Raw genomic sequence first — 25,990 nt, forward strand, 5'->3', positions numbered from 1 at the left:
CTCCAGTGTTGCAGACGTATATGCTACCACTCTACATCCTGATGCAAGTGGCCATAGACCCTAGCAGTTGGAGCAGAAAACATCTTCCATGGCAAAGTCTCAGTCAACACCATCCCCACTTCAGAAAGGGTATACATGACTAGCCAGATTCAAGGCCTTGCAATTTCAAATCTTTGTGTTTTATAACCCAAGTCAACTGGCATTTTCACGTTTGTGTGATCGCATAAAAGAAAAGAGAACTTCCAGACAACATGTAGTGTTAGTTTGCTGTTTATCGAACACTAAAGGGCTATGCCTTGTATCCTATCAAGTACCCTCACAGAAAGTGACTCAATGGACACAGAAAATGTAAATGGATTACCACTACTCTAATATTCACTTTAACACAGAAATTGTGCCCATAAATAAAAAAACCACTTTAAACTGTATGTGCATCAGGATAGAGAAAAACTTTTCCTTAATTTCTTGCCACCTTTCATGGATGTACATGGGGACGCACCACAATGCCGAATTACCACAACGCCGAAATACACTAACGCCGAAAAATGTCGTTGCAGGACTGCCACAAAGGTTAGGTTAGACTAGGTTAGGTTAGGTTAGGTTAGGTTAGGTTAGGTTAGGTTAGGTTAGGTTAGGTTAGGTTAGGTTCGGTAAGGATAGGTTTGATTGTGGTATTTCGGCATTAAGGTACATTTAAGAAACACACACAAATTCATTCAGTTGTTATTTCGGGATTGTGGTACACAGCAGTTTTTTAGCTGTCGGCGTTGTGGTCAATTTTGACATTCGGCGTTATGGCATTTCGGCGTTGTGGTAACGACCCGATGTACATCAGCCAAATGTGTAAGGTGAGTATGTTCGCTGTTACTGTTCAGAGAAAGATAAGCATGGAGTCTAAACGCCACAGTTATGACCAAATAGCCACATGGACGGCAGCAGGCTTACCAACAGCAGGTCCCACATCTCCCTGCGGGCCTCGGGGTCCATGCCGGACGTGGGCTCGTCCAGAATCAGCACCTGCACACGGCCGTTCCATCAACACTCCTCCCACAGCCAGCCTGGGCGAGCAACAGTTTCATTTTCTATCTAAATTCATATACAAATAGCAAATTATTCTCGAATACGAACATCCAATTCCAATACGGTAGTAAGAATGAGAATTGGAAACCAACAAAAATTTTTTTTTTCACATCATGTAACAAACTAGCAGGGAAATAATTATGCAATGTAGACTGTGTAGTGACTTTCGAGAAATTAAACAATACTAAAGGGGAAAAGTTTGTTAGGTTAAACCAACAATATTCATACGTAAAATGTTTTTTAAATATTTAAATTCTTGCAGGTTCTTTTATTCCATTAACCTAACCATGCCAAACTTTCATTACGGCTTTTATTCACCATATTTCACAGATCAAGCTACTTGCATATTGACACAGAAATTTTTTGCGAACCACAAAATACAGCGAAATCCGATACATCTCAACGAAAAATGTTAAATTCTTTTTAAAAAATTGTTCTCGCAATAAAAAAAAAAATTAAATAAGTAAGCTAATATTTGCATATTGAAACTAATTTATGAGTCACAGCAGTCTAGTAATCTGTAATTTAGTTCAATATTACTTCAAAAACATTTTCTACCAATTCCTCTGGAATCCGGAACCATTATTTGTAATTTTATTTTTGAGTCGCATCGTTGTTTCTTCATAGATTCATACAGCAAGTAAGCTGCGACTGTATTGCATGTGGAAAATCAATTGTGACTATATTAATTCAAACACGTTGCTTTGATGGTGCTACTTCTTAGTGGCCATCGCAAAGGAGTCTGTGTTTGGTGTTATCCAGGTAGTTTATTTATTTTTTTACCAATATTGGCATGTGTAACGAAACAAATACAAAATATATACGTATATTTATTAACATTATAAATTTCTAATATACTAAGTGCCTTTAATAGTTTAAATATTTACAATTAAATCATCACCCGAAATAGGGATAAAAAATCCACTCGCAGTGTTACAACTAACGCTGTGGGGCCTCACCTTAGAGTCTCCGATGAGTGCGATCCCGAGGGACAGCTTCCTCTTCATGCCACCAGAGAGGGTGTGCGTCAGCTTGTGTGCCTTGTCAGCGATGTTCAGTCGGGACAGCAGCGCCTGGGCCTCCCGTCGCGCGGCAGCCCGCGACTGCCCCTTCAGCTGCGCACCATCACTCCCGGTGACAACCAGCCGTGATGGTACGGCGCACCATCACTCCCGGTGACAACCAGCCGTGATGGTACGGCGCACCATCACTCCCGGTGACAACCAGCCGTGATGGTACGGCGCACCATCACTCCCGGTGACAACCAGCCGTGATGGTACGGCGCACCATCACTCCCGGTGACAACCAGCCGTGATGGTACGGCGCACCATCACTCCCGGTGACAACCAGCCGTGACGGTACGGCGCACCATCACTCCCGGTGACAACCAGCCGTGATGATACGGCGCACCATCACTCCCGGTAACAACCAGCCGTGATGACCAACTCCAGCAGATACAGCAAGCATACTTCACCAAAACTTGTTACCATTGCCGATTTTAACACATTCAATAAAAGGTGTTAAATCTAGAAGCAATGTCATCTCAGCTATTTGCCACTAATAACTGTGTATTCTCCTTACAAAGTACTCGACAGGACCAAAAGATTGGACAGAACATTATCAATCGGCACTTTAAGGAAGTATGTCGCCAGATTTTAAACAATAAAATGGCTATACACAATTAGAATTTTCTACATTGCTATTTAAATTATTTTTTATGAGAACAATCAATAAACTGGTTAACTGTGCATATTAAAAAAAATCATAAAAATTTGGAAAATTTTAGCACAATATGAGAAAACTATTCTCTCTTTGGGTGTAGTTTTTATAGATTTTCTTCAATTTTTGTTGTGATCAATCCACTGTCCAGTGCGCATAGAAAAAAAGTTTTTTTTTGCCTAATGAAACTTTTTTTTTGTTACTCATGATTGCTTAGTCTACTGCAGCAAAAATTGCAAGTAGAGCTGTTATAATTTAAATATATTTTTTAATATTATTACAGCATTGTTTTAAAGTATGACTGTTTTATTATGGTAAGATTATCTTCAGTAAATAAAAAAAACATGGCCACCAAAAATTAAAGAAGTACATGTTGGCCAGGTAAGAACTAACTACCAGAGCAAAAAACTATCAAAACAGTAAGTGAATATTCTCTGTTTCTTCAAAGCCATAATGAACATAGTGTAAATTTTAAAGAGAAGATAAGACTACTTAGTGTATTCATAATTTTTTACTCAAAGTTAAAAAAAAAATTAGTTGGCCTCAAGACTAGTGAAACCAAGATAGAATCATTTGGTCTCCATCTCCCTAATAACTACATACAGTAGTTTATGTCTCCAGTGTGGGTATCCCTACCAGAAACATACGACAGTACATCATGTAAACTAGCTACAGACGCCCTGCTGTCGACACGGCCGGTGCGCTCGGCTTGCCGCTGCTGCGGCCGGGCGGGGACGGGGCAAGAGGGACAAGAGGGGCGAGAGGGGCGAGAGGGGCGAGAGGGGCGTCACCGACCAACACCTCGCGCTCGGCCGGCCTGTCTCGTGGAAGTACTACAACCCCTCTACTGCTGTCGGCAAGGAGCCAGAGTGACCCGTCCCTACTCTCAGGGTCAGCCGGGCGCCGGCGAAGGTCCTTGGCGGGTGATAAGTACGGGCTGGAAAAACTAGCTTCTACTTCTTCCATAATTAGCATCTACATATTATTGTGTTGTTGGCTTTCTGACTAAACTTACTTAAAACTTAATATTAAAATTATTAATGATTTCAAATACCAATGAATAACTGTGTAACAGTAATGCCCAGCAGGCTCATCAGACAAGAGAATATCTCCTATGAAGATGGTGGTCATGTTCTTTTTGCATATTAGCAGATTAATGACAAGCATGTGTTAAAAAAAAGGTCTAATTAAACATATGCATGAGTCCCACACAAACTTAAAGGTACAAATATAAGGTGAGTCATGTCTAATTGTGAAATAACACATTTTGTAACACTAGTTTGAAAACTGTCCAAAGTGTAGCAGTTAAGAGGCATTTTATACAGAGTATTTTACAAATTTAAAAATTTATAGTAAATTAGCTAAAAAAAAATTTAAATGAGCTAAAATATCATGTCAAAAATTAGCAGAATATAGCATTTGGAATGTAAATAAGCAAAAAAAGTACAGTAAAACCCCATTGTTATAACACTGTTTTTTTATGACCACATTTCTATTACGACCCCGTTTTCAAGGAAGTGTAAAATTGTTTTGTTACAAAGTAGAAAATTGGAAGGAAATCTGCCAAAAATGTGTTTGCTGCAAGTTGCGCTGTACCACACGATCTGCCTCTGTTCTGCGCTACCTAAGCCACTTCAGACTGCCTCCCGAACCACGGGCGCGGAACGCACGGGGCAGTGCGCACACCCACCTGGCCGAAGAAGAGCAGGTGCTCCATGACGGTGAGGTCCGGGAACAGCAGGTTGTGCTGGGGGCAGAGCCCCAGGCTGGCGCGCACGCGGCCCAGGTCGCGCACCACGCTGTGGCCGTCCACGAACACGGAGCCGCTGCTGGGCGAGAACAAGCCTGCAACACGACCACACGCACGCTCCACCTCGAGTCAGCTGGCTTCAGGGCACACAAGAGCCCAGCTCTTCTTATACAAGAACCAGGCCCATGTGTACTCGGCAGGAGTCTGCAGTTCAACAGCACTGAATCAAAAGGTAGCAAAAGCCAAATAAATCATTAGGAACAAAATCTTGTCTGTAAGTACGTATAGTAAAAGGAATACAGCACGAGCACAAAGCAAGGAAAGCGGTACCTGTGAGGACGGATATGAGGGTGGTCTTGCCGGCCCCGTTGTGCCCCAGCAGAGCCGTGATGCAGCCCGCGTAGATGTCGAGGGACACCCCGTCCACCGCCACCTTCTTCGTCTGGTGGAAGCACGACGTGAACACCTTGCGCAGACCCCGCACCTCCACCCCCACCTTCCTATCCGCGGGGGCGGGCTCCACGTTCGCCCGGGCATCCGCCCCTGCCGCCCCCGCCTCGCAGTCCGCATGCGAGCACACCCGGCCCCCGCGTCCCGCCAGCCACTGCAACACACCCTCTGCATCACCCACTGCCATCGCCTTGTAAATATTGTATGTTTATTTAGTGTATAGTGGTAGGAACGTTTGAATTTTGAACTTCCCGCACTGCTTGCTAGCAGTGCCAAGTTTTTCAAGTTGGCTGCCTGCCGAGGTGGGTAGCCCTGCACTTCCGGCAACGAAGCAACAGTTGTGCTATCGTGCACGCTTGCTGCCAATCGAGTTGTTCGCGAGTGAATATTTATTAATTGTGTAGTTTTATCTGGATTTTACAGTCTTTTACGTCTCTAGACAAAACACCCACTGCATTCACACAGTGGTGCAATCACTTTTATGGCTTTATGCATTCAATTACTATTTCTCTAGTCCATTCAAGAGAGTTTCTTTCAATTAAATTTCACCCTTATGTCAATGATAAAGAGGGTTTTCACAAAATTCTGCATCACAGAAAATATTCTGTGTGATTTTTTTTATCACTTTTTGCTCAGTGCAAAATATACTTGAATCCAAAACTGTGCTAAGAAAGTAGTGGGCTGCATCTTACAATTGTTTGTATTCCCGAATCAATTTGACTGAGTCGTATCTATTCATTAAGTTTTTGAGACTGAAATTGGAGCGTGACTTACTATTCATCACTCCCTAAATCAGAAGGCAAACTCAATTTTATGTAATAAGTAGAACTATAACATGTAATTACCAAGATGAATATTCAGCAACTAACAAAAAAAAACTATCACAGGTGCACTATGGAGAAAGCACAGCTCCAAAGTTTGGTTCAGAAAGATTCAGCACTTTACAAGTCTAATTACAATCCCTCCTAATTAAGCCATACTAAGCCAAATAAATGCAAAGTTGACCAGCACAGACTCAGCACAAAACATATTTTATAGCACTGATGTTTCAGTGACAAACTAGGTAATAGGAATCAATGCACTGGTATAATACTCTTCAATATTCATCAAATGAAATGACAAGGAGCTTGCAACTGCAGGTTTAGAGAATGAGAACCTGACAAGTCTACAGAGGGATGTGTCTCGTTCAAGCGAACACGATGACGGGACAGTGAGACAGCGATACTCACGGCCACGGGGAAGTACCAGGGGCGCGCGATGCCGTAGTTGCCGGGCATGATGGCGTCCACGTACCAGGTGAGGAGCGAGAACAGGACACAGCTCGCTACCTGGCACAGCAGGACGTGCAGCATGGACAGGTCCTCCTGGGAGCCACTGGGCACCTCCCACACGTTGGCCCAGGACGCTCCGACACCTGCCCGCAGCACCCCGGCCTCGTGACACCAATTACCTCCAACAAGCTGCTGCGATTCAACTCCGTTATGGTTTGAAAAGATAAAAGTAAAAATGATACAACATGAGTTGAGTCAAACAAGTAACTTAAGCTCGAATCTGCTCAAAATACGAGTTCATGGAACTCTACCGCATTAGACTCCACCGGGATATATTTTTTAACTTGATAAATATTCCACATGTGCAATGAACATAAAATCACATACGAATTTAATGCAAAATTTTACCTTAAAACATCATTTTTGCATTGTTAATAATTACATTTTCCTTTCATTAGCAGAATTTTCTTACAAGTGTGGTTGTTTTTAAATAATAAAAATAGCAGAAAAATGTATATGCCACTACTTAGGTCTCAAAAACAAGAAATTAATGCTATTTTGGAATAAAATGCCAGCAATAGGCCATAGAATTTTATAAACCAGCATACATACTAGGAGAATAAAATATTTTTATGTCCCTCAAGTACTTTGATCCACTACAGTGTCAATAGAATAGATGTAAACTGCATGAGCGTAGCAAACCCAAAAGTGATGTCTTGTAGTTTTAGGTATCTTCATATCTTCGATTGCCTACTCAAAATGTGCAACGCCTATATTTTTATTTATACACAAAGCGGTTATGCAATTTGGATCCAGCTAATGGGTGTATTTTTAAAATAGGGTTTGCTGTTTCAAATTATATAGGTAATTATATTCTTCTTTAAAATGGGAGAAAATAAATTAATGCTAAGCAGAAACAGAGATGTTATAGTTTAAGCAGTTTTTTTAAACATATCCATAGAATGGCATTAAAAATGTTTATACTAAAAAAAAATACAAATAGGAAATAATACAAATAAAAACTTAAGTGTATTTTAGGTTAAGTCAGCTATTTTAGTAATAAGACTTTGATACGTAAATTACATGACAAATAATTAATGTAATTGATCTAACCAAAACAACTTTCCACTTACATTATGAATGCACTTTTCCAGAAACCACTATAAAATTACCAAAATAATATATTCTTATGTAAGGCAAAAAAAACGTAGTATTCAAACTAGCTGCTGGTGAAATTTACTTTATTTGTCTTACGTTAGTACCAATGATGAACTACTTTTAATATTAGTAAAATATAATCTGTAGTAGTTTGTTTCTAAATGAATTCATTAATTTGACCATCAGTGTCACAGCATAATCCTTTTAATACTCCATACCTGTTAAATGAAAACACCCTTCTGCTGTCGCATGCCCTCGCATGATGTCAGTTCCCCCACCGTAACACCCCACATGTGCACCTGGAGGTTGCTCGTCACCCCTACCCGAGGTACTCCATCCCTCCTCCAACACCCCCTCCGGCCGGGACGGTACAAGAGTATTCCCGAGGCAGCGAGGCCCACAGCATCCCGTGTGCCTGCCACTTGCCGCCGTGGATGTCGCCAGTCGTGAGCAGGGCCAGTTAGGGCACTACAGCACAAACCTATAAGGCTAAGCAGGAGGAGGCGGGAGTATTTTGTATTGAAACAAAATCCCGCCACAGTATTTACGTCTGTTAGATAAAGCACTACCTTATCATATTCTGTAAATTATCTATCACCCGCCAAGGCCCTTTGCCAGCACCCTACTGAGTCGGGGGAAGGGACAGGTAAAACGGCCTAATGACCTGGGTTGCCCTTCGCACCTCGCCATGTTCCTCAACGACACAGCAGCGGGGTGGTTCCTCCGGTGACATTCGCTCGGAGAAACAGCCCACAGCGGATCCACCACCACAGTTGCCACACCCCGAACGCTTACTCAGAGACATTAGTACACGGGGAAATCAGTCCCGCCTTAAGACGGGGTGGTACTGGTCGCCCCTTCCCTGCTCCCACCCCGCCTGACCACCGGAGGGGCTAGCCTGGTTGGCCATAGAGGGAGGCCCTGCCCTCGTCCAGACTAAGAACTGGGCAGCCGGGACCGGCGGCACCCTGCTCCAGCAGAGCAACTCTGCCCGACCAGGCCGGTCGCCAGAGCCTCGGCCCCCGAGCCCGCCACCCAGCTGTCCTGGGGCGGGACAGCATCGAACAAGTGCTGCCTCACTGCCGCTTCACCCTCATGGGAGCCGGCGAGGCGGGCGACGAATAACTACTTCAGCTAGAGACTACGAAATCAAACCTGGACTTGACTAACTCAAAGGTATACACACTGAACTAAACTCAGCTCAGCTTGACTCGATTCAACAATTTGCAGAATCGTCCTTCTCTAAAAAAAAACATGTTTATATATTTTTCATGAAATTTTCTGTTGCACAGCAAATTTAATCTTTTACTGCTAGACCAATATGTTTTAGCATTTGGAACTGTTAGACAACCCTTACATAACAAAAATGGCAATATTATTGTTTCGGAAGAGTTTTGTAAAATACTTTCCTTGAATGTGTAAGCACCAGCATGTCGTCATCTGCCCAAGACGCTACACCAGTGTGTTGATGGAGGACGTGTGGGCGCGCACCTCTGGTCTCGAAGGTGGTGATGGTCTTGAAGCCCCAGCTGACGGCCATGTTGGGAAGCAGCGCGGTGAGCAGCTTCACGCCGAGCCCGACACGGCCCCGTGCCTCCACCATGCCCATGGGCACGAAGTAGGACAGCAGCCACGCCATGACGCCACAGCTGGTGGCCAGGGTCGCTGCAACGCGCACGGCACGGCACGGCTCTCACCCCTCGCCTCTCTTCACGACCACGCTTCACCACGCTTCACGTTCATCAGTTAGCATCCTAGCTATTTGCTATATACACATCACTGACATCAACAACATTGGAAACTTTGATGTCATTACGAAAAAAAACTCTGGTAATGATATTAAAATTACAGTGTTTTATCACATAATCTGTCGCACATTTTATTCTTAATCAAGTCTGAAAAGTAGGGGTGCAATGCTTATGCGATAAAAAAAATATTTTGTTAGATAAAGTTGTTCATAAAAACAAAAAAACATTCATGGAAAGTACGTTTATTTAAAAAGTGAAGTATAAAAGAGCACGCCCAACAATTAAAATTAATAAGTCATGTAACAAAAACCTTTCTTCAACTTTTAATAGAAAAACAAAATCTGTGATCCGAATGAGAGCCTGAACTAACGCGTAACTACCGTGTAATTTGTACGACATTACTTTCACAAGTGGTAAAACTAAACTGATGATGGTTATATAAATTGACATAAAAATACTTTTCAACGGGAATTCTCTCTAAGCGAGATCAATAACCCGACCCAGGACGGCAGTTTGCGTGACTCACGGCGGGAGAAGAGCGTGCTGAAGGCCAGGCACAGCAGGCCGGAGGAGACGCAGTACAGCGCCAGGAACACCCACAGCAGGGTCGGGTCGGCCTGGTCCAGCAGGCGCGAGCCGGGGCTCAGCACGGACCACGAGGCCAGCACCACGATGACCGTCACGGACACCAGGTTCACGAGCAGGGCGTTCACCAGCCAGCCCAGCCACAGCATCCAGCCGCGGAGCCCCGTCATCTTCATGAGCTCCTGCGGCACGGACCCCCCCCCGCTCGACCCTGGCTCGCCGGGGCGTCCCCCCCGCGGGGTCCCCCGGGACGCGGGACTCACCCTGATGCCGGACTCCTTCTCCTCCACGACGCGCTTCAGCAGGCCGGGGCACAGCATCACGAAGCCCAGCACCGTGAGCAGGGGCAGCAGGATGCCGTTCATCTCCCCGCCCGTCGACGCTCGCATGTTGAACGCCGGGTACGGGAACTGCTGGGTGGTCACCTGGGGCAAGGAGGGGGGGAGGTCACGCCTCATCCACGCTGCAGCCTGGCTAACACAGCGACGACTGCACATTCTCACTGGACCCTAGTGTGATCATAAAACTGTACCTCTTGAGTTTCTGAATACTACAACCATTTGAAATGTTTACATAGTATCCATAGGGGCAGGCATTTTTCGCTAATAAATCTGAACGCCTATTAGACTGCAACAGCGGTTTCTTCCTTGTGATTGGCGGCCGTATGCGAGAGAAGTCGTTGCCTTGTTTTTAACCGAGCCACTCAGGACGCATTTCCTTCCGCAATAAAACACTGTGATTGGTGTTGTTACAATCTATATGTATCTGGGAGTAACTCACCCAATCACGAAACACAGACGGTGTTACAGTGTTTTAACTATCAGCTGGTCTCAGAATCTTTTCGTGAAATATGCATGCCCCTAAGTATCCACTGTGTAAATCCACATGAGAATTTGGCCCTAGTAATAGGTGCTACAATTATGACGTTTCATGACTACTCCGCTATACTCCAGGAGCTAGCATGAGACACAACTGGAACTTATCTTGACCGATTCTCAGACAGCCGACACGTGTCACGTACTGCCTGCCGACTGCTCAGGTGCCCACCCAGTCGCCAAAAGGCAAACACAACCAAGAAGCTACCTGCACCCGTGTTTTACATGCTAAACCACACATTTTTAACCATCACATAACGGACGAAAAACTGAAATTAAAATTAATGCCGAAAATACAGGAATCTTTGAAGGATTGCTCCTCTCACATCTTTAATGTACCACGGGCCCAGCAGCAAATAACTCTACCCCGAGAGGTTGACAGCAGCTAAATGAAGCAGTTTGGAAGCTAAGTGGTCAGTTTCCACTCAACATAACTGACTACCAGAACAACACTGGCAGTTTAACCTGTGCAGCTATTCCTTTTCTACAAAGATTTTTTATACCTTGATTACATTAGGTACCAGCCTATTTTAACAAATTATATGCAGTTACAGAAAATTATGTTTTTTTCTAGTTAGTTTTTTAAAAAAAACTCAAGATTGTCACTATTACAAATTTTAAAAATGATTAACTGTTTGCCCTCTAACCAAGAAACTGTTTTTGAACTGCCAAATGAATGCTACAGGTCATAAATAAAATCATCAAGTTGGAGCAAAACCTGTAACCAGTGATCACCGATACACAAACACCAAACTTCTCAATGTGAACCACTACATTCAAATAAGATACGTATTCCCTCAAAACAAAACCTCAGAATTTTTTACTTACTTCAAACATGTTGGAAGAATTGGAGACGTGACTCATGAATGCTGCATCCAACGCCCTCTGCAAGCTGATGAAGCCCGTGCTGAAATACATGTCTGCAACGAACAGATACAACACATCAACACAAGAGAGACACAAGCGATGAAACAGAGACAGTTTGACGTGCACTTTTTTTAACTACGCTGTTTTCAACTTGCTGGACAAACAGATACGTAATTCCTGACCGCTTTCATAAATTCACGGGCTTCAAAAAAATTTCCCAGCACTAAAAAAAAAAAATACACGGTTAATTCAAGGTTCACTCGTTTCCCGTTCGGGTGGTAACGCCCGATTCAAAAATTCATGAAAAAAAAATTAAATTCCCTGACATGTGCGGTTTTCCAGGTTATTCAGACTACAGGCAACCCTGTGTTGCAGATGTGTTACCAAATGTATTAAACAAAATTCTAATAACTTATATTTCTTCCAGTGCCTAAATACAGCATTTATCCCATACTGATATTTACAAGTGCATGCACAATGGTAGGCATAGCTTCGAACACTTACTTCTGACAATGGAGAAATATTTTTTTTTTGAAACTAAACACCAGAACAAAAAACCCTTTGCTGACACTCCTATGCTGCATATTGATACGCCCCTTGTGCCCTAAAATTATATTATTTTAATTTAATAAAAAAGGCCTAGGAAACAGCTGAGCAAAATGATAAAGAAAAATACAAGTATTACCAGAGGTGGCACGAGGTGGTGAACAAGACAATTTGATACTCCCTGCACACAAGAGACTTGGGAGCTAGTGGATCGTTAAAAATATATATAGGTAAATGATAAATAAATAAACACTACATAAGCAGATTGGTCTATAGCTTTCCTGGTTTATTTAAAAAGGTAAATTAAATCTGTTTTTCCTTTGTTTTGGTTCACAATAAAAGGTATTAACAATATATTAAAGTTATTAAAAGGGGGGCCGGACCAATATTATTAACACACGTTATACTATACTTTTAACAACAAAAAATGACATTTTATAGCAGGTTACGTTCGTCCACTTATTATTGTAACAATTTCACATATTCTTATTTGTAAGTTCTCTATGGCACTGCTCGCTGGTATTAATTAAGGTAAGTTCTTTCGTTGGTTGTAGGGACCCGTTCGCAAAAAAGTCGCGCAGCGACTAGCTTGAGGGATGTGATCCCGAGGACTCCAGGAGTGACCCCTATTTTATTTATTTCTAAACTGATATTCAGGTTAGTATATATTCAGTATGACTCGCGCGTGACTACTGCGAGTGCTAGTATATCTGCAGAGGGAGCTGATTTTCACCCTAGAATGGTAAGTTGGAAATTCTACTCCTTTCACCTATAGTTTGAATTTTGACTAATTTTTGCCCTGATTTCACGATCCCTGTTTCTTGTCCCCTTTATTTCTATTCTTGACAACTGGGGCCTCCTTTTAGTTTGGTTCCAGAGGGGTCCGAAGTGGTCCAAGAGTTCGAGCCTTTCTCCGGCTCAAGTCCATCGGTAAATTCAGCTAAATTTACATCCTCTTCCTTCTTGAATTGACACAAATTCCACGCGTCTCTCCAGCCGGCTAACATTCGAGCCGCCACCTCTTCTCGCTTCTTGTCAGCGCCAGTGAAAGCCAATGATATTTTATATTGTTAAATCCGAAATTGTACATAGTCCCCCAGTGGTTGGGCTAACATATGTTTTCAGACAGTATTTTAAACATGAACTACCCCGGTTAAAATTTTACGTTAGTTTTATTATGAAAGCTTGATTATGATAGGTCTTAGTTGGTCAAAGGAAAATGTTAAAATTGGAAATCCAGATACAATTAACAATCTATTTGTAATCAATAGTTTTGACAGCCGGGGCCACAGTAACTTTGCCCTGTGTCATTTTGTAATTCTTGAAACTATCAAAAGAAAATAATGAAAACTAGAATTCCAAATAAACAGGGTAAGCTTTGAAATAAACCACATTTTATTTAACTGAATCACCATTCAATCCACTTTATTCTCCTTTTTTTTTTTTTTTTTTTTTTTTTTTGAGAGTTATTAAATTTGTTTAGAGTTCGCCATCGTGTTCGCCTCGGGTTTAATTGTACTCACCTTTACTTTACCCAAGCAGCTTTGCAGGCTTTTCGTGAACTATTGAATGATGCTCTTAGGAGAACATGAGGCGCGTAACACGCACAATAAATAAATTCTTGCGAACCAAAACATGTTATGCAGGTAATGTCTTTGAGGGGGAACAAAATGCACTAATCCCAACGGCCGATACTGAAGGCCGTGGTCCCGACAGGCTCACCTGAGCTGCCCATGGGACCCGGGAAGCTGACGACGGGGAACAGCCGCTCCGTCTGCCAGAAGTCGTGCGAGCTGCGGACCTTGTACTTGAGGTGCAGTTCCGAGCCCTCGAACACCACGCCGAACACGGACTCCGGCCTCGCGCGCTGGTAGCGTTCCAGCAGGGCCGCCTCCGAGTCGAACGCCTCCACGCCTGCCAACACGATCACGATCACCGACCGCGGCCAGCGTCAGCCCCGACAGTGACCGGCCGGTGGGGGCGAGGACGCTCACCCTTGGTGTGCAGCGAGTCCTGCACGCGCTGCATGAGGGCGTGCGCGAAGGACGTGTTGGGCGCGTAGAGCAGCCGCGCGGTGCGCACCATGTGTCCCGGCGCCAGGTCGTCGCGGGCGAAGTACACCGCGTCGCTGGGCAGCTCCATGCCGGGAGACTGCATCGCCAGGCCCTTGGCCAGGGCGTACGACACGAACAGCAGCAAGGGCACCGCCACCTCGAACAGCGTCAGCAGCCAGTGGCGCCGCCGCACCACCATGTTCTTCCACAGCACCAGCAGGAAGCCGCTCAGCACGGACGCCATGTCTCCTGGCGAGAGCCCAGCACCGTCACACACTCGCCCGCCCACAGCTGATGTCTGGGACGAGAGCCAAGGGAAAGACTGGCTTGGCTTCTGGGTTGTAGCCGTGTCCTCGGCAGATAATTCACCGATGTTTCGGTCGACATTGCAGTCACCATCATCAGGGAGCAGTTACCTACTCCCAGAAGCCAAGCCACTTCAGAAAATGGTCATGAAAGCCTCCGAACATTATTAACTGGAAGAATGTGTTGAGGAGAATCTGTCATTATGGTTTCAAGTTTTGTTGTGCTAGCCTTGACAAGCACTTCACATTTATTAAACTGAATCTCGCATGTTTAAGAAGCTATATTATGTGGTCGTGAAATCATTGACAGAAAATACTTTGATAAATCTTAATGTTTACCGTGCATGGAAGGTGAGAGCCACTCCTTAAACGCTCCAAGTCGACTGCAAGGCAAGAATGGAGAAGAATGGGAAACTAAGGAAAAAAAAAATTGGGTAATCCTCACAGACAAGCTTACTCAAAGGAAAGCATCCAACTTGAGCCACTAACATTGGGATTATCAGCTCCCACACTGTGACTAGCTACGAAGTTGTTGCAGTCACAGTACTTATTTCCCAGCACAAAGCCATGTGTTTGTTCAAGTGAGTGGTTCCAGAAAAGTAGAGAGAACTGATAATGTTTCAATGTTACAAATGTGTGTATTAATGAGTACAGATTTCACGAGCCAACCACGCCCATGTTTCTACCATGTAGTATTGGAGAATGTTTTATTTCATTAATATATGTTCCTGAGGTTAGATTTTAGCAGATTACAGATTCTTAAAAAAAAAAGGATGGTTATGATAGGTAAGCTACATTAATAGTACATACTTCATAACTACGTAATAATATGTAATCCATATAAATATAAATAACCTAACATAACTAACATTTAATAACATTTTTTCAGTATTTTAAATGTTTACTTGTTACTAACTGCAACTTAATCCTGTGGTTCTCCAGAGATTGGGTGACTTCACTTGCGATTGGGTTTCCGCTCGGTGGCATGGAGTCCGCCCCACCCTACATGCCCAATTTCTGTAGTCTCTTCCTCGAGTCCTTTCCTCTTCTCACATCCAGTATCTTTCCCTCAATCCCATTACACTCCCGCCCTGTCCTCACCAGGAATACTTGCCTTCCTCTATCCGTTCTTCTCCACTCTCTGAATCTGCCACCCATGATCTCTCCTCTCTCTCTACACCCCTTTGTTCAACCTGTCTCAGAGCATTCCACAGCCCCCCCCCCCCCCACCTTCTCACCCTTGTAAACCTAAAAAACTTCACCAATCTCTTTACTTTCCTCCTCCTGTGTAGTGTGTCCCACCCCAGCTCCATCATCACAGATGGCCTGTGTGTCTCACCCTTCGCCCCTTCCCTCCTCCTCCACATACCCATCACCCATCTAGCCGCTCTACGTTGCACCCTTTCCAGTTCCTTAATTTCTATCCCTAGGTATGGGTCCCAAATTGCCGCTGCATATTCAAACATTGGCCTCACCAACATTGAATACACCTTCTCCTTCACTCTCCGCCCTGTCCCCTTCAGTGTCCCAGCAATCAGCCCCAGGCCTCTCCTCCCCTTCTTTACCACTCGCTGCACCTGCTTGCCCCATTCCATTGCCCTCGACCAAACTGCCAGCTTCTTCAGGTCTTCCTGCAGTGTGCCGCTTCCCCAGTTTCACAGATCACCCAGTCATCAGCGAACAGTCTCAGTTCGCTATCCGATTCCTCCCCAACATCGTTCATCATGATTAGGAACAGCAGGGGCCCCATAACGCTCCCCTGCAGTACCCCTGATGTCACGTCCCCTTCTGACCATTCCATTCCCACCTTCACCTGCTGTTTCCTATCCCTCAGGAAGTCCCCTGTCCAATTCACCACCCTGCTGTCCTCGATCAGACTAGCAACCTTCTCCATCACCTTCTTGTGTGGCACCCTAGAACTTCTGAAGTTTCCAAAAAACACAACATTTGGAATTGTATATTTTGTTTTTAAGGAAAAGTCGCCACCTTAAAATTTACCCAATTAGAAATAAAATAAGTTAACTAAATAAATCCATTATTGGGTGTTTTTTTTTTTTAAAGAGGCACCCACACAGCACACATTAAACTTAAAACATTTTAGATTTTAAATTTTTGTTTTCCACATGCACCCCTTTCCTAGATAATTACATTTTTTTATAGATACTTTCCTCTCCTACAAAGTACCATATTGGGACAAGTTCATATTCCATTGGATTTATTGCACAATTTTACTTAAAGATTGTAACACTTCCCACACTTTCATTAAGTAGCCTATGTAAGTATTATATAAGCTTTCTATCTCCATATCATGGATGTTATTTAAAATACCCTTACACATGCATTTATCTTGACTACATACAGTCCTGAAGTTCTTGGATTACTTTATGACATGACCCATTCATCCACGGTTTTTCTAATACCGGACTAACATTACAAAGTTCATGGGAACAGCAATAGGGTGATTTAAACATTTCGATACATTGTTTTATCAAAAACAGACGTAAGCAGTTTTTTTTATTTCTTTCTCAGATAATAGCTGTCAGATTGGTGACTTTAGTATTTACCTTACCGAAATCGCTCTAAATGGTAAGTAAAATATTTGAAAATCTTACAACGACGTGGTGTTACAGACTTCATAATAATTGTTTAAATTTGATCTACGTGTCAAATAGAGCACCAATTATGTTTAAAAGAAATAGACTGCATCTTCGAGAGAGAAAAAAGGACGTGGTGATGACCTCGAAACCCCCTTGCACAAACGACTTTCAAAAAAAGGCTTCCAGTCCAAGCGACTTCATGAAGCAGGTTAACATTACGTCCCAAAATCATACTCACTTTTAAGAATTTTTTTGAGACTGCTGGACGAAATATGTTCTATTAGACCGACTTGACACACGCAACGAAATTTTTGACACGTAAATGCATTCCAAGAAACACTACGACGCAATGCAACTTCAAATATAAATTTCCGTTTTTGTAGTCACAATCACAACGCTACGCTGCATTTAGAAATAGAATGTTCATATTTTTATGCATTAATGTTACAATTGCAAAACATTCCCACAGCAGAATTCCCTCGAACCACGACACCTCTTATTGTCGCAGATGTTCGCACTACCAACGCGACGCGACGAAGGCGAATGGCGACTTGTCACTACAAAATTGTAATGCAAACTGTAAACAATGGATTCACACGGATGAGGGGAAGCCTACGATTCACTCGTCCTTCTGGACATACCCGAATACTCACGTTGGCAAGCCTTCTTTTCACACCCGAACAATACCGAAGTTTTACGATGTTGGATGTTGACAGGTCCCTCGTGAAAAAAAAAATATATATTTTTTTAAACTGATATTAAGTATTTTAAATAACACTTACCTAACTAACCATTCACTTCATTTTGATAACTTACCCTTCACTCGAAAAAATAAAGAACTGTTATTTATTACACTGACCAAATCTAACTTAACCTCACTTTTTGCTTCGGTAAAATTCGGAAATTGTTCGGTTTGAGGGAGACTATCCCTGTGAACTGTGGGTAAAAATAATAGTATGTGTACGGTGATGCTATCTCCAAAATCAAATACTCTGGTACCATTACTAAAGTTATGTTACACTTATCGATCCCCTCCCAACTAATTCTAATTTATATACTGAGATCAGGACATAAGATGGAAATTGTGTTGTAAAATAATAATTATGATAACAATTACGCAGACTGGAAAAAACATAATTACCGGAAACGTCATAGTACGTTCACCATAACTATGGTATGCGTGATACCAGCGATGCCAACTGTTGTAAAACGAGCTGGCAACGAATTACCTTGTTGTCAACATGCAACTTTTTTTTTTTTACGAGTATGGCATTATTGGAATTGCTTCGCTTGAATTCGTTTTTCGTACACATTTTGTTAACTGTCGCCGACCTCCGTAGCGTAGTCGGATGCACACCGGCTTACGGTGCGAGGGGTCCTGGGTTCGAGTCCCGGGTAAGGCATGGGTGTAAAATAACAGTCTGATATTTGATAACGACTTGCAATTGAGATTTATACTGGAACATAAAGACCCTTTGACCGTTGGCGAGAAGCTGTAGGCCACATAACAATTTAACAATTTAAAAAAAATATATATTTGTTAACAGTCAGCGTTGTTGCGATGTGCAGTTTCGCTAATCTAAAAGATTAATTAACGATTCATACCGAGGTGAAGAAATTGGTAAGGAAATCATCTAGTGCGTTATAGTAGTCGGTTAAATGTTTAATATTTCAGACCTCCATCACAAATCATGAAATGTGACTGAGGATGATAACAATCTATTACACATAATTATTATATCATTACAAATGCGGACATACATATCTAATATAGCACCGCAGATAATGGTATGCAAATAGTTAACTTCGCCGTGGGCCATGCCCTAATTTATAAACGACTCCAGACACACGAGAACCAAAATGTAAATGCATACAGTTCAGATAACCGTTTATAAACTACCTACGCAAAATGCAATAACGCAATACAAATATTTTAAAATTTTCAGCATCATTTTGAGTGCTAATAGTTCGTTTTGGTTTTTTCACAAACGAGTAAACAGTAATAAATATTTGTTATTTCAGTATTTTTCTATAAATTTATTTCGATAGCTAATTTGCATTTACTGTTGGGTCACAAATCTTTTTCACCATATATTTACTAAATGATGTAAAAGGTACGACGTGAATTTATAAGCTACACGATGAGGATTTAAGTACAAAAATTCAGGCTGCTGTGATTGAATACGAGGATAGTGAAAGTATTGATTTCTTACTTGAAATATTTTTTTGTGCGCACTGACGTCGTACCTCCTATAGCTATGTCCACACTGATGCGCTTTCATCTTCCTCTTTCCTTTCAACTTGCAATTCCTCTTTCTTTTCAACTTTCCTCCAACTGCATGCGTCTAAACCTAACGTATGCCTCTGACGCAAGCTATATACCTGTCCAAATTGGTGCATCAGTTTCGTTCAACACTCACGATGGATGTTGCGGACGCGAGCTTATTTGGTAATTAATAGTGATAAAAAGAAGAAAAACCACAGGCAACGCTCAATATGGCCTGTTCAGAAATTTCTCAAGGATGTCGGAAGCCAACTTTGACACTTTGTTGAGTATGGTTCAGTGGAAAATTGAACCCATAGTGATTCGTACCTCTCATCAGCCCCAGAACCCGTCTTTTTCTTACTAATTTTTTTGTGTTCTTTCGAAAAGTATGAGCACAAGCTTTTTATTTTATTGTTTACGCCCTGAACATCAAAATTATATATCTTTACCAAGTTTCGAACGGTTTTGTTTGTATACAACTTTGAGGAAACATCACATAAAGCTGTACACTTTTTACAGTCTTCTATAAAATTTAGTCTCCTCAACCGCGGACGACATGGCTTCAAAAATTTACCAAAAGCGCAAGGAAAGACGCACGAAATCCCCGAGTTGTACGGATCAGCTTTCAACACTGCGCTACGTTCACTCATTCCGTTAAACTCCGATGACGCATGCAACAACACATTCGTCAGTTGTGTTCCTCCGTGCGCTAGACGCATGCCTCTGACGCACGTAAAAACGCACCAGTGTGGACATACCTTATGATAGTAAAGCCCGGGCTACACCCCGCCAGTACCACACCCCGCTGGCGGAACGCATCCTTGCATCACGTCCGCACGAGGCAAGTTAGTAATTGTGCTCCGTTCCGTGTGTTAGGCACCTGTATGAGTACCAGTGTCTTTAATTCCCGTATTAATTTATGTAAAGTCATAATATTCACAAAAGAAAGTGCGTCGTTAAGTATGTGTGTGACGCTTTAAGAGTAATTGGTTTGACGAACGCCTTAATATATTTTGCGGCCCAAGGCCTTATTTAATACGAAGTCCTCGCTGAATAATTATATATAAATAGTCTAGTGTTTTTAAAATAAAAAAAATACTATATAGATAATACGCACATATTTAATCCTTCCGACAGTCGTAAGTGAAATGTAAGATGTTTAGACGTTAAATTTTACTTAAAGCATTTATTTAGAGCTTTATGTACGTGGCGCGCGAGGGTGCTGACCCTCCCCTCTGCTGCCGCTTCCTTGTTGAGGGGGTCTTCAGAAGCTCGTGACGCAAGGCTGACCAAATATATATATATATATATATATATATATATATGATTTTTCCGGAAATCGCACCATGGTAACGGCATGGTGCGAATAGGTAGTCTTTCTTCGAACTCTACCTAATAAACCGGGTTCTAATAAGCTGCCTTGCGGAACTCCTAGTCTGATTATTAGGTATATGTGTAGCCGTTGCCATGGTGCGAATTCCGGAAAATATTTATATAGTTTTTCCTTTCATGGTCCATAGACCCCAAAACTATCGTCAACTCAAAAGTTTATATATATGTGTGTGTGTGTATCAAATTTTTATGGACACGATAGCTGCAGTAATTCTGCAGTTATTCTTCACATGTTACTTCCAAACTGATACATAAAATCTGGTCATGGGAAATCTCGAGCGAGTTTCCGACCAAAGGGGTAGAAATGGGGAATGTTCCTTGAAAACAGAAAAATCGCTATAAATTTTTATGTAACAACCATTATCGAAAGGGGTGAAAATAACAAGGGTTGAAAGTAAAAAAATATCATTAGGTACATATTTAAAATAGATATACTATAAAATCCGTTATAAATTATTGTATAAATTCTAAACTTTATCTAAAACAATTTTCGATGAAACGAATTATTACTGTATAAATGGGGTTGAAATAATAATCAAAAACAAATAAAAACTTCGTTAGTATCAAATTCGTTCGAAATTTTCAAACCATCTTAATAATATCGTAAACCTTGGTCCAAAGAAAAATTTTATACGACCACGTTATTAGTGCAAAGGATGAAAAAAAAAGTGTTTGAAGGTAAAAAAAAAATTGTATAATTATATAATTTGGCACAATATTAAGTTCGTTCTAAGATATTCAATGTCTGATTGTTAAGTAAAAAAAAAAATTGGTTGTCTCTAATGTCGGGTTACGGACGATAGTTTAACGTGACAACGTCATAACAAAACATTGATGAAATTATTGCATACTTTTATGAATAAAATTGAATCATTTTTATTGAATTAGCAGTATTTTGTATGGATACAAAGAAGGAGTGAAATGAAATCTACAATTTAATTGATAAATTTACTTTTATTTGCACTCATTAATTCAAATATGTTTATTACTTTAACGAAGAGATTATTTTAACTATAACTTTTATACATGTTTGCCATTTAACTTCTCCCAATCTGTGTTATTCTGTTAAGGATAGGACGATGATAGAAAAAGTAGGAAACGAATGGGAGTGTTTCAAGTTTAATGTGCCTCGAAAAAGTCAGTCAAATCTATGGTTGTTCCAATCGAGTGGAAGAGAGATAGATGCGGCGCAAGCGTACAATGAGCGTAACGGGACACAGCGTAACGGGATAATGTGCGTTACGGGACACTTTTTCGTGCGTACAGCCGGCGTTCATCGACTTATTAGACATTGTCACGTCAAAAACATTCATAATATTTTAACTGCATGGAACACGAGAAAGTGTTTAATCGATCATTTTGTAATGTTGGAGAGCTTACATGAAGTTGTTAAAATGCTCCAGTTTGGGCGGAGGTCTGGGATGGTCCCTCCTCGAGCCCCAGGACGGCTCTCCACACGGCAGGGGTGCTGAGTGTGTGGGGTCCATTCCTCCAGCTGACTGCCAACTGCTGGAGCGTAGTGTCTGTGGTGTAGAAACAGTTTTAAAACACCCTTTTGGACGTGATAACGTCTTATAAATCGATGAACTACCGGCTTCACGCACGAAAAAAAAAGCATGACTCGTCACGTTCCGCCTGAGCCGAGCGTGCAAGGAACCGGCCAACCACCGTGCGAGAAAATCTTCTATAATATCAGTTTGAGGCGGACTTTTTAAAAGCAGCAATTTAAAAAAAAATTAATTTCATTTGTCCAAATACTTCATTTCAAATTTACAATTTATTTACATTGATTTGATTTCAGTTTATTTCTTATAGCTAATTGTTCGTGATTATATTTAAACAAATTATTTAAATTAAATTTGCAAAAAACTGTAAAAAATATTTGAAAATTAAAAAGTATGCAATTTTTCATCAATGTTTTCTTATGACGTTATCACGTAAAATTATCGTCGTAAACAGACTTTACAGACAACACCCTTTTTTTATTTTTAATGAAAGTGACTTTTTAATGTTGAAGATCCTAATTCATATTACTAACCATCATCAGACGTTATCAAGCAGTTACCAGTTCACAAAGTTTTTTTTTTTCTTCTTTTTTTTTCCGATGGCTATAGTGAGGTTACAAAAAAGTGACTTCAACTGCGTCGAAGCACGCCGTCTCCTGACAATTCATTACTCAGTGATCATTAGGCGGGGAAGCCTTCTTTTCACAGTCGAGAGAGCCAAACTCCCGATCGTGCATCTTCGATTTTTTTTTTTTGTTCATTGTAAATAAATATGGCGGTGTTGATAAAAGGATACTAATGGTCAATCAGGTTAGGTTAGCTACATTATAAATACCTACTTTAAAACTTTGTGGACGGTTGATTTGGTTAGGATAGCTACATTAAAGATACGGAAAAAAACCCATGAACTTCGGGGAACTTCGGGTTTTGGCTCTCTCGTGTGTGAAAAGAAGGCTTCCCCACAGGTACTGCACGTGGCGCAACTTCCATCGACTCCTGGGAAAGGGGCAGAGCGCAGGGGAGCAGGCTGCTGCGTGTCTTTGCCCCGAGCGATGTTCCCGCGGGTTCTCTGGGACCGGGGCAGTAGCCTGGCCTGCGCGGGGGAAGGGAGGGGGAGTGAGTGTTTGACTGCTTCTCCCTGCAGGGGCTGGCGCGGTGGCGCCAGTTGTCTGGCAGCCTCGGTAGTGGCGCAGTGCGGCGTCTCTGTCGCCTCCCCAAGCCGCGAGCCTCTGCGTCCCTGGTCACTGAACCCATTCACACATCCTTCTGGACATACCCGAATACTCACGTTGGCAAGCCTTCTTTTCACAGACGAGAGAGCCAAACCCGAAGTTCCCCGAAGTTCATGTTCGCTTTTTTTCCCGTACAAGTGTATTTATTTGGGGGAAACCGTTTACATGATTTCACAGTATCTTTAATGTAGCTATCCTAACCAAATCAACCGTCTACAATGTTTTAAAGTATTTATAATGTTGCTAACCTAACCTAATTGGCCATTAGTTATCACGAGTTGTATATTTATTTACAATTAACAAAAAAAAAAAAAACACCCTAATATGCACGATCGAGCGTTTGGCTCTCTCGTCTGTTGAAAGAAGGCTTGCCAACGTGAGTATTCGGGTATGTCCAGAAGGACGAGTGAATCGTAGGCTTCCCCTAAATCCAGTCCTGGACAAAAAGCAAAGCGGACCACGAGTCCAAGTGCCCAACCCCCCGCATGGTAGACTCTTTTCTACTCTGTCCAACTCTTCATCCAGACCCATCCTCTGTCTCCTGTATTCTCCTACACTCCTGCACCCCGCATGACAGTGCCCAGGGTTTTCCCTGTGTCTATGCAGGGTTTTCCCTGGGCCCAACCTATCTCTAGTTATAGTCTAGATTTATGTGTGAGGGGAGTTAGTCATGGCAACAATCGCTGCAATGGCTGGCCAATCCCCTCCTAGCACACGATGCATGCGACCCTCTCCCTGCATGGCTGATCCCAGCATGACTAGGCGTATAGGCTTCGGCCTGAGACGCACCTAGGTCCCTCCCCTAACCCGGACCCCTCCCAAACGCGCTTAGTTTTAGTTAGGTTAGGAAAAAAATTGGTTGTCTGTAAAGTCGGTTTACGGACGATAGTTTAACATGACGTCATAACAAAACATTGATGAAATTATTGCATACTTTTATGAATACAATTGAATCATTTTTATTGAATTATCACTATTTTGTATGGATACAGAGAAGGAGTGAAATGAAATATACAATCTAATTGATAAATTTACTTTTATTTGCACTCATTAATTAAAATATGTTTATTACTTTAACGAAGAGATTATTTTAACTATAACTTTTATACGTGTTTGCTATTTAACTTCTTTCAATCCGTGTTATTCAGTTATGGATAGGACGATGATAGGAAAAGTAGGAAACGAATGGGAGTGTTTCAAGTTTAATGTGCCTCGAAAAGTCAAATCAAATCGATGGTTGTTCCAATCGAGTGGAAGAGAGATAGATGCGGCGCAAGCGTACAATGAGCGTAACGGTACACAGCGTAACGGGACAATGTGCGTTACGGGACACTTTTTCGTGCGTGCAACCGGTGTTCATCGATTTATTAGACCTTGTCACGTCAAAAAAAAAATGGCTTCACAGCCGTGATTGCTGCGGGCGGGGTCATTCTGTGCGCTGGCCTGGCTGACCAGGACTGTTCTGTGCGGCCGGCGCGAGGCAGCGCTCACGGCTGCACTGACGAGCAGTCGGCGACCCGCAGGCGAGTCTGCCGGCAGGGATGCGGGTCCGGGGAAGATACGCCACGATGAACAGCTGAACACGCTGGTCGTATCAGTGCTACCCGTTAGAACTGCGCAGAAAACGGGACCACGGGGTATACCATTTTCTCTCCCTGGTACACTTTCTGCGTACGATAATCTATCCCGAAAACCCTGACTGCGCACCATAACTCCTGCTTATACGTATTTCGGCTGACTTTTGAGGAAGGGGCTTACCAAACAAGATATAAGATTGGGTTCGGTTCAATACAATGCACACCTGCATCATGATTATAACTCGAGTCCATAACTTGTGAGACTGTTAATTAGTTTATATTTTAATCAACTCTTCATCCAGACCCATACTCTGTCTCCTGTATTCTCCTACACTCCTGCACCCCGCATGACAGTGCCCAGGGTTTTCCCTGTGTCTATGCAGGTTTTACCTGGGCCCAACCTATCTCTAGTTATAGTCTAGATTTATGTGTGAGGGGAGTTAGTCATGGCATCACTTACCCAGGCTCCGTAACAAATCACGTATTCAGTTGTCCTGACAACGAGCTGATACACTTGACTCACTTTGTTGTAGCCACTGAGCTAATGTCGCCACTTTTTTTGCACAGCAAAGTCTGCGTAGTTGCGTTAACAGCCAACACTGACTCATTGTTACCTCGGCTGTAACAATAACTGTCGCGTCATATCTCTCTCCGCTCCAGAGCTGCCGGTAGACGAGGAAGAACAATGCTCGCTTATCAACCTGCGGGGCGTTTTGAAACAGAAGCGCTGATGTGTCACTGGTAGCGTGCTAGTAGAGGCAAACACACAGTGGCGAGAAACTCCATCGGTTACTGCGAGAACTAGTTGCAATATCTTGCATTACATCTGTGCAGTGGCGGATCCAAGGGGTGGGGGTGGGGGGGGGGGGGCACCAGGGGCAAGTGCCCCTCCCCCCCCCCCCCCCCCGAAAAACCAGTTGTCTGCTACATTAATATTGCCGAAAAAAATGATTGTTTCTGAAACCAATAAAATATATTAATATAATTAATGAATTTCTTATATAATCATAATA

General features: G+C 42.4%; 1 protein-coding gene across 2 annotated transcripts in view; it reads right to left on the bottom strand.

Moving 5' to 3' along the window:
* LOC134531114 (phospholipid-transporting ATPase ABCA3-like) overlaps window positions 1–22,296 on the bottom strand; it is a 61,406-nt gene extending 39,110 nt beyond the window's left edge. The window contains exons 1-12 of one of the 2 annotated variants that reach the window (XM_063366687.1): window positions 22,044–22,296; window positions 14,044–14,352; window positions 13,772–13,963; window positions 11,465–11,556; window positions 10,025–10,186; window positions 9,703–9,943; window positions 8,920–9,093; window positions 6,229–6,413; window positions 4,880–5,153; window positions 4,490–4,644; window positions 2,040–2,195; window positions 946–1,017 (exon numbers count right to left, since the gene is read on the bottom strand). In XM_063366687.1, the coding sequence (XP_063222757.1) occupies window positions 946–1,017; window positions 2,040–2,195; window positions 4,490–4,644; window positions 4,880–5,153; window positions 6,229–6,413; window positions 8,920–9,093; window positions 9,703–9,943; window positions 10,025–10,186; window positions 11,465–11,556; window positions 13,772–13,963; window positions 14,044–14,347 (2,007 nt within the window). In that variant the 5' untranslated portion in view covers window positions 14,348–14,352; window positions 22,044–22,296. Of the gene's footprint in view, window positions 1–945; window positions 1,018–2,039; window positions 2,196–4,489; window positions 4,645–4,879; window positions 5,154–6,228; window positions 6,414–8,919; window positions 9,094–9,702; window positions 9,944–10,024; window positions 10,187–11,464; window positions 11,557–13,771; window positions 13,964–14,043; window positions 14,353–17,243; window positions 17,594–22,043 lie in introns of those variants that run through there. The other variant, XM_063366678.1, reaches the window with a different exon arrangement.
* Between the last annotated feature and the right edge of the window lie 3,694 nt (window positions 22,297–25,990).

Source organism: Bacillus rossius, chromosome 1 (assembly GCF_032445375.1).
Source record: "Bacillus rossius redtenbacheri isolate Brsri chromosome 1, Brsri_v3, whole genome shotgun sequence".
NCBI lineage: Eukaryota > Metazoa > Arthropoda > Insecta > Phasmatodea > Bacillidae > Bacillus > Bacillus rossius.